The 10,000-nt window shown below is 45.1% G+C and overlaps 1 protein-coding gene across 1 annotated transcript in view; it reads left to right on the forward strand.

The window, feature by feature from the left end:
- The window catches only part of LOC139394464 (protein kinase C beta type-like), a 54,402-nt gene that overhangs the window by 19,956 nt on the left and 24,446 nt on the right, over window positions 1–10,000 (forward strand). The window contains exon 3 of the mRNA XM_071142532.1: window positions 5,892–5,971. Within this exon, the coding sequence (XP_070998633.1) occupies window positions 5,892–5,971 (80 nt within the window). The remainder of the gene's footprint in view (window positions 1–5,891; window positions 5,972–10,000) is intronic.

The raw sequence follows: 10,000 nt of genomic DNA on the forward strand, positions 1-10,000 counted from the left end.
TTCTCTCTCTCTCTCTTCCTCCATCCTCCTCTGTCTTTCTTCTATAATTTGGGCCTGTTTTCTAGTTCCTGTTTGGGGCGTTGACACCAACGCTATTTGCAGCTGTCCGTCAGGGACAGCAGGCGGGGCTTGGTCTTTGCAATGGTTCTATTGGATGCTGCAGCTGTCCGTCAGGGACAGCAGGCGGGGCTTGGTCTCTGCAGTGGTTCTATTGGTTGCTGCAGCTGTCCGCCAGGGACAGCAGGCGGGGCTTGGTCTCTGCAGTGGTTCTATTGGTTGCTGCAGCTGTCCGCCAGGGACAGCAGGCGGGGCTTGGTATCTGCAGTGGTTCTATTGGTTGCTGCAGCTGTCCGTCAGGGACAGCAGGCGGGGCTTGGTCTCCGCAGTTGTTCTATTGGTTGCTGCAGCTGTCCGTCAGGGACAGCAGGCGGGGCTTGGTCTCTGCAGTGGTTCTTCCTCTTTAACCCCTCGTGGGTCGGCCCTGTTCTGCCGGTTGCTAAGCAACAGAGGACCCTTTAACCAGACACTAGGTCTGTCTCACTACTTAGGAATGGTGTGTGTGTGTGTGTAGAGGTGTGTGTGTGTGTGTGTGTGTAGAGTGTGTGTGTGTGTGTGTGTGTGTATGTGCATTACTATGTGTGTGTGTGCATTACTATGTGTGTGTGTGTGTGTGTGCATTACTATGTGTGTATGCATTACTATGTGTGTGTGTGTGTGTGTGTGTGCATTACTATGTGTGTGTGTGTGTGTGTGTGTGTGCATTACTATGTGTGTGTGCATTACTATGTGTGTGTGTGTGTGGTGAGTTAATCAGCAGTGATTTTTGTCAACCAAACCCCCAAAATTCTATTCTTCTTTTTCTCTCTCTCTCTCTTTCTGTCTTTCTGAAAGAGATGAAAATACAGACGATTCCTCCGCCCCCTCACACTGCCTCAATCCCAGCTGTGCCTCCCACACACACACACACACACACGCACACACACACAGTAATGCACATACACTGCACCATAGGGGAGAGAGAGAGAGAAAGTTATATATTTCTCTCCTCCAGGGGAAGCGCTCTCTCTTTCTCCCCCATCTTTCTTTTCTCTTTCTTTCTTTCTTTCTTTCTTTCTTTCTTTCTTTCTTTCTTTCTTTCCCTCTCTCTCTCTCTCTCTCCCTCTCTCTCTCTCTTCGTCTCTTTCTCCCCCATCTTTCTCTTCTCTCTTTCTCTTCTCTCTTTCTCCCACATCTTTCTCTTCTCTCTTTCTCCCACATCTTTCTCTTCTCTCTTTCTCCCACATCTTTCTCTTCTCTCTTTCTCTTCTCTCTTTCTCCCACATCTTTCTCTTCTCTCTTTCTCCCACATCTTTCTCTTCTCTCTTTCTCCCACATCTTTCTCTTCTCTCTTTCTTTCCCTCTCTCTCTCTCTCTCTCCCTCTCTCTCTCTCTCTCCGTCTCTTTCTCCCACATCTTTCTCTTCTCTCTTTCTCCCACATCTTTCTCTTCTCTCTTTCTCCCACATCTTTCTCTTCTCTCTTTCTCCCACATCTTTCTCTTCTCTCTTTCTTTTTCTCCTTTCTTTCTCTCTTTCTCTCCGTCTCTCTCAGGAGAATCACCGCACCGCTACTCCTCACTGTCACAGTGTCAGTGTCATTGTTGACAGTGTCACACAGAAGGGGTGTGTGGGTAATACAGGGCATTCAGAAAATACTTTTTCCACATTTTGTTACATTTACCTTCTAAAATTAATTAAAAAAAACATTTCCTCATCAATCTACACACAATACCCCATAATGACATCACAATACCCCATAATGACATCACAATACCCCATAATGACATCACAATACCCCATAATGACATCACAATACCCCATAATGACAAAGCAAAAATAGTTTTTTTTAAAAGTTTGCAAATGTATTAAAAATTTAAAACAGAAATACCTTATTTACATAAGTATTCCACCTCTTTGCTATGAGACTTGAAATGGATCTCAGGTGCATCCTGTTTCCATTGATCATCCTTGAGATGTTTCTACAACTTAATCAGAGACCTCCTGTGGTACATTAAATTGATTGGACATGATTTGGAAAGGCACACACCTGTCTATATAAGGTCCCACAGTTGACAGTGCATGTCAGAGCAAAAACTAAGCCATGAGGTCGAAGGAATTGTCCGTAGAGCTCCGAGACAGGATTGTGTCGAGGCACAGATCTGGGGAAGGGTACCAAAACATTTCTGCAGCATTGAAGGTCCCCAAGAACACAGTGGTCTCCATTATTCTTAAATAAAATACGTTTGGAACCACCAAGACTCTTCCTAGAGCTGGCCGCCCAGCCAAACTGAGCAATCAGGGGAGAAGGGCCTTGGTCAGGGAGGTGGCCAAGAACCCGATGGTCACTCTGACAGAGCTCCAGAGTTTCTCTGTGGAGATGGGAGAACCTTCCAGAAGGACAACCATCTCTACAGCACTCTACCAATCAGGCCTTTATGGTAGAGTGGCCAGACAGAAGCCACTCCTCAGTAAAAGGCACATGACAGCCCGCTTGGAGTTTGACAAATGGCACCTTAAGGACTCAGGTCATGAGAAACAAGATTCTCTGGTCTGATGAAACCAAGATGGAACACTTTGACCTGAATGCCAAGCGTCAAAGCTGATGGAAACTTGGTACCATCCCTACGGTGAAGCATGGTGGTGGCGGCATCATGCTGTGAGGATATTTGTCAGCAGAAGGGACTGGGAGACTAGTCAGAATCGTGGGAACGATGAACAGAGCAAAGAACAGAGAGGTCCTTGATGAAAACCTGCTCCAGAGCTCTCATGATCTCAGACTGGGGTGACGGTTCAACTCCCAACAGGTCAACGACCTTAAGCACACAGCCAAGACAACGCAGGAGTGGCTTTGGGACAAGTCTCTGAATGTCCTTGAGTGGCCCAGCCAGTGCCTGGACTTGAACCCGATCGAACATCTCTGGAGACCTGAAAATAGCTGTGCAGCAACGCTCCCCATCCAACCTGACAGAGCTTGAGAGGATCTGCAGAGAAGAATGGGAGAAACCCCCAAATACAGGTGTGCCAAGCTTGTAGCGTCAAACCCAAGAAGACTGAGTAAAGGGTCTGAATATTTATGCATACACATTTGCTAGAAACCTATTTTTGTTTTGTCATTATGGGGTATTGAGACCTATAGAAGAGACTGTATATACAGTAGGATGTTCATTATAGAGACCTATAGAAGAGACTGTATCTACAGTAGGATGTTCATTATAGAGACCTATAGAAGAGACTGTATCTACAGTAGGATGTTCATTATAGAGACCTATAGAATAGACTGTATCTACAGTAGGATGTTCATTATAGAGACCTATAGAAGAGACTGTATCTACAGTAGGATGTTCATTATAGAGACCTATAGAAGAGAATGTATATACAGTAGGATGTTCATTATAGAGACCTATAGAAGAGACTGTATCTACAGTAGGATGTTCAATATAGAGACCTATAGAAGAGACTATCTACAGTAGGATGTTCATTATATAGGACTATATAAGAGACTGTATCTACAGTAGGATGTTCATTATATAGGACTATAGAAGAGACTGTATCTACAGTAGGATGTTCATTATAGAGACCTATAGAAGAGACTGTATCTACAGTAGGATGTTCATTATAGAGACCTATAGAAGAGACTGTATCTACAGTAGGATGTTCATTATAGAGACCTATAGAATAGACTGTATCTACAGTAGGATGTTCATTATAGAGACCTATAGAAGAGACTGTATCTACAGTAGGATGTTCATTATAGAGACCTATAGAAGAGAATGTATATACAGTAGGATGTTCATTATAGAGACCTATAGAAGAGACTGTATCTACAGTAGGATGTTCAATATAGAGACCTATAGAAGAGACTATCTACAGTAGGATGTTCATTATATAGGACTATATAAGAGACTGTATCTACAGTAGGATGTTCATTATATAGGACTATAGAAGAGACTGTATCTACAGTAGGATGTTCATTATAGAGACCTATAGAAGAGACTGTATCTACAGTAGGATGTTCATTATAGAGACCTATAGAAGAGACTGTATCTACAGTAGGATGTTCATTATAGAGACCTATAGAAGAGACTGTATCTACAGTAGGATGTTCATTATAGAGACCTATAGAAGAGACTGTATATACAGTAGGATGTTCATTATAGAGACCTATAGAAGAGACTGTATCTACAGTAGGATGTTCATTATAGAGACCTATAGAATAGACTGTATCTACAGTAGGATGTTCATTATAGAGACCTATAGAAGAGACTGTATCTACAGTAGGATGTTCATTATAGAGACCTATAGAAGAGAATGTATATACAGTAGGATGTTCATTATAGAGACCTATAGAAGAGACTGTATCTACAGTAGGATGTTCAATATAGAGACCTATAGAAGAGACTATCTACAGTAGGATGTTCATTATATAGGACTATATAAGAGACTGTATCTACAGTAGGATGTTCATTATATAGGACTATAGAAGAGACTGTATCTACAGTAGGATGTTCATTATAGAGACCTATAGAAGAGACTGTATCTACAGTAGGATGTTCATTATAGAGACCTATAGAAGAGACTGTATCTACAGTAGGATGTTCATTATAGAGACCTATAGAAGAGACTGTATCTACAGTAGGATGTTCATTATAGAGACCTATAGAAGAGACTGTATATACAGTAGGATGTTCATTATAGAGACCTATAGAAGAGACTGTATCTACAGTAGGATGTTCATTATATAGACCTATACAAGAGACTGTATCTACAGTAGGATGTTCATTATAGAGACCTATAGAAGAGACTGTATCTACAGTAGGATGTTCATTATATAGGACTATAGAAGAGACTGTATATACAGTAGGATGTTCGTTATAGAGACCTATAGAAGACACTATATAATCGCTAGAAGGGATGTGATGAAGGATGAATGGAGAATCCAGGAAGAAGGTTAAACCTGGTCCATGTTAGAGGAGGAGGAGGGGGAGGAAGAGGAAGAGGAGGAGGAGGACTGAACGTCAGTTTAGTTGAGTAGAATAACATTATGTTGATCTAAAGGATGACACACACACACACACACGCACGCACCCTGCAGGCCCTGTTGGGCTCTCTCCGTGTCGCTAGGAACCCTGGGTAGGCCCCACCAGTTGCCAGGAGCTTCCTGCATAGTTAATGAGTCTGAATAATAAATAATGTCAACCTGTCTGACCTCACACACACACACACACATACACACACACACACACACACACACACACACACACACACACACACACACACACACACACACACACCTCTGTGATACCTTGTTGTGATGTATAGCTGTGTTTAGGTGATGTGATCTACAGTCTTTGATTACCGTAGTAATGTGAAATATTATAGGATGTTTGTCCTAACTCTCTCTCTGTCTGTCTCTCTGTCTCTCCCTCTCTGTATCCCTCTCTCTCTGTCTCCCTCTATATCTCTCTCTCTCTCTCTCCCTCCCTCTCTGTCTCCCTCTCTATCTCTCTCTCTCTCTCTCTCTCTGTCTCTCTCTCTCTCTGTCAATTCAATTTAATTCAAGGGCTTTATTGGCATGGGAAACATGTGTTAACATTGCCAAAGCAAGTGAGGTAGATAATATATAAAGTGAATATATAAAGTGAAATAAAGTGAAATGTCTCTCTCTCTCTCTCTCTCTCTCTCTCTCTCTCTCTCTCTCTCTCTCTCTCTCTCTCTCTCTCTCTCTCTCTCTCTCTGTCTCTCTCTGTCTCTCTCTATCTCTGTCTCTCTCCCTCTCTCTGTCTCTCTCTGTCTCTCTCTCTCTTCGTTCTCTCTCTCTCTCTCTCTCTCTCTCTCTCTCTCTCTCTCTCTCCAGTGTGTTGTTTCGTGGTCCATAAACGCTGTCATGAGTTCGTCACCTTCTCCTGTCCGGGGGCCGACAAGAATGCATCAGACGTAAGTACTACCTCTCTCTCCTTCTCTCTGTGTGTCTGTCATCCTGTTCAACTCGTAATGGTGATTCATCACTGATATCAACTCATATCCTTCCTCCCTCTCTCTCCCCATATCTCCCTTCCTCCCTCTCTCTCTCCATATCTCCCTTCCTCCCTCTCTCTCTCCATATCTCCCTGTCTGGACTGTTCGTATCACAGTAACTTCTTTAACCCCAGATGTCAGTCAGTCTCTCCATTGCGCCCCCCCTCTCTCTGGTACAGAGTCAATGTTGAGGATATATACAGTGGGGCAAAAAAGTATTTCGTCAGACACCAATTGTGCAAGTTCTGCCACTTAAAAAGATGAGAGAGGCCTGTAATTTTCATCATAGGTACACTTCAACTATGATAGACAAAATTAGAAAAAAAATCCAGAAAATCACATTGTAGGATTTTTAATGAATTTATTTGCAAATTATGGTGGAAAATAAGTATTTGGTCACCTACAAACAAGCTAGATTTCTGGCTCTCACAGACCTGTAACTTCTTCTTTAAGAGGCTCCTCTGTCCTCCACTCGTTACCTGTATTAATGGCACCTGTTTGAACTTGTTATCAGTATAAAAGACACCTGTCCACAACCTCAAACAGCCACACTCCAAACTCCACTATGGCCAAGACCAAAGAGCTGTCAAAGGACACCAGAAACAAAATTGTAGACCTGCACCAGACTGGGAAGACTGAATCTGCAATAGGTAAGCTGCTTGGTTTGAAGAAATCAACTGTGGGAGCAATTATTAGGAAATGGAAGACATACAAGACCACTGATAATCTCCCTCGATCTGGGGCTCCACGCAAGATCTCACCCCGTGGGGTCAAAATTATCACAAGAACGGTGAGCAAAAATCCCAGAACCACACGGGGGAACCTAGTGAATGACCTGCAGAGAGCTGGGACCAAAGTAACAAAGCCTACCATCAGTAACACACTACGCCGCCAGGGACTCAAATCCTGCAGTGCCAGACGTGTCCCCCTGCTTAAGCCAGTACATGTATCGTGAGATTTTGAGTGAAAACCTCCTTCCATCAGCAAGGGCATTGAAGATGAAACGTGGCTGGGTCTTTCAGCATGACAATGATCCCAAACACACCGCCCGGGCAACGAAGGTGTGGCTTCGTAAGAAGCATTTCAATGTCCTGGAGTGGCCTAGCCAGTCTCCAGATCTCCACCCCATAGAAAATCTTTGGAGGGAGTTGAAAGTCCGTGTTGCCCAGCAACAGCCCCAAAACATCACTGCTCTAGAGGAGATCTGCATGGAGGAATGGGCCAAAATACCATCAACAGTGTGTGAAAACCTTGTGAAGACTTACAGAAAACGTTTGACCTCTGTCATTGCCAACAAAGGGTATATAACAAAGTATTGAGATAAACTTTTGTTATTGACCAAATACTTATTTTCCACCATAATTTGCAAATAAATTCATAAAAAATCCTACAATGTGATTTTCTGGAGAAAAAAAAATCTAATTTTGTCTGTAGTTAGTTAGTTGTTGAAGTGTACCTATGATGAAAATTACAGGCCTCTCTCATCTTTTTAAGTAGAGAACTTGCACAAATTGGTGGCTGACTAAATACTTTTTTGCCCCACTGTACCATCAGTCCCAGGAGACGTATTATTTCGTATGTATCTCCATTCCTCCCTCCCTCTCCATTCCTCCCTCTCTCCATTCCTCCCTCCCTCTCCATTCCTCCCTCCCTCTCTCCATTCCTCCCCCTCTCTCTCCATATCTCCATTCCTCCCTCCCTCTCTCCATTCCTCCCTCTCTCTCCATATCTCCATTCCCCCCTCCCTCTCCATTCCTCCCTCCCTCTCTCCATTCCTCCCTCTCTCTCTCCATATCTCCATTCCTCCCTCCCTCTCTCCGTTCCTCCCTCCATATCTCCATTCCTCCCTCCCTCTCTCCATTCCTCCCTCCCTCTCTCCATTCCTCTCTCCCACTCTCCATTTCTCCCTCTCTCTCTCCATTCCTCCCTCCCTCTCTCCATTCCTCCCTCCCTCTCTCCATTCCTCCCTCCCTCTCTCCATTCCTCCCTCTCTGTCTGGATTGTTCTATCAGTAACTTCTCTAACCCCAGATGTCCTCTCTTGTTCCATTCTCTAATCGTTCCTAGCAGGAAAACCTTCCCCGATAACACACAACCCTCCCGCAGTATTCCCACCACGTTCCCAACAGCGTTCCCGCAGTATTCCCACCTCGTTCCCAACAACGTTCCTGCAGTATTCCCACCACGTTCCCAACAACGTTCCTGCAGTATTCCCACCACGTTCCCAACAACATTCCTGCAGTATTCCCAACAACGTTCCTGCAGTATTCCCACCACGTTCCCAACAACGTTCCTGCAGTATTCCCACCACGTTCCCAACAACGTTCCTGCAGTATTCCCAACAACGTTCCTGCAGTATTCCCACCACGTTCCCAACAACGTTCCTGCAGTATTCCCACCACGTTCCCAACAACGTTCCTGCAGTATTCCCAACAACGTTCCTGCAGTATTCCCACCACGTTCCCAACAACGTTCCTGCAGTATTCCCACCACGTTCCCAACGACGTTCCTGCAGTATTCCCACCATGTTCCTGCAGTATTCCCACCACGTTCCCAACAACGTTCCTGCAGTATTCCCACCACGTTCCCAACGACGTTCCTGCAGTATTCCCACCACGTTCCTGCAGTATTCCCACCACGTTCCCAACAACGTTCCTGCAGTATTCCCACCACGTTCCCAACAACGTTCCCGCAGTATTCCCACCACGTTCCCAACAACGTTCCTGCAGTATTCCCACCACGTTCCAACAACGTTCCTGCAGTATTCCCACCACGTTCCCAACAACGTTCCCGCAGTATTCCCACCACGTTCCCAACAACGTTCCTGCAGTATTCCCACCACGTTCCCAACAACGTTCCTGCAGTATTCCCAACAACGTTCCCGTAGTTTCCCCACCTCGTTCCCAACAACATTCCTGCAGTATTCCCACCACGTTCCTGCAGTATTCCCACCACGTTCCCAACAACGTTCCTGCAGTATTCCCACCACGTTCCTGCAGTATTCCCACCACGTTCCTGCAGTATTCCCAACAACATTCCTGCAGTATTCCCACCACGTTCCTGCAGTATTCCCACCACGTTCCCAACAACGTTCCCGCAGTATTCCCACCTTTCTCCATTGTCCCCTCAGGGAAAAATCACAGGGATAAGACAGGCACCTGGAGCGGGTTTGTGTTTCGTATGTGTGTGTTTGTTAAATATTGATTATGTAGCCACTGATTAAATGGCTGTTAAATGAGCCTGACATTAATAAAGACAAGGTCAGCACTGTCCTGTTCTTCTGGCTGCTCTTGTTTCATGGGTTTGTCTAAAAGAACAGGAGAGGGTCAGTCAACAGGCTACTCTCTCTCTCTCCCTCTCTCTCTCTCTCTCTCTCTCTCTCTCTCTGTCTCTCTCTCTCTCTCTGTCTCGGTGTCTCTCTCTCTCTCTCTCTGTCTCTCTCTGTCTCGGTGTCTCTCTGTGTCTCTCTCTCTCTCTGTGTCTCTTTCTCTCTCTCTCTCTCTCTCTCTCTCTCTCTCTCTCTCTGTCTCTCTCTGTCTCGGTGTCTCTCGGTGTCTCTCTCTCTCTGTCTCTCTCTCTGTCTCTCTCTCTCTCTGTCTCTCTCTCTGTCTCTCTCTCTCTCTGTGTCTCTGTGTCTCTGTCTCTCTCTCTCTCTCTCTCTCTGTCTCTCTGTCTCTCTCTCTCTCTCTCTCTCTCTGTCTCGGTGTCTCTCTCTCTCTCTGTCTCGGTGTCTCTCTCTCTCTCTGTCTCGGTGTGTGTCTCTCTCTCTCTCTCTCTCTCTCTCTCTGTGTCTGTCTCTCTCTCTCGCTCTGTCTCTCTCTCTCTCGCTCTCTCTCTCTCTCTCGCTCTCTCTGTCTCTCTCTCCCTGTCTCTCTCTCTGTGTGTGTGTCTCTCTCTCTCTGTGTGTCTCTCTTTCTCTCTCTCTGTCTCTTGCTCTCTCTCTGTCTCG

Source organism: Oncorhynchus clarkii, unplaced genomic scaffold (genome assembly GCF_045791955.1).
Source record: "Oncorhynchus clarkii lewisi isolate Uvic-CL-2024 unplaced genomic scaffold, UVic_Ocla_1.0 unplaced_contig_466_pilon_pilon, whole genome shotgun sequence".
Classification (NCBI taxonomy): Eukaryota; Metazoa; Chordata; class Actinopteri; order Salmoniformes; family Salmonidae; genus Oncorhynchus; species Oncorhynchus clarkii.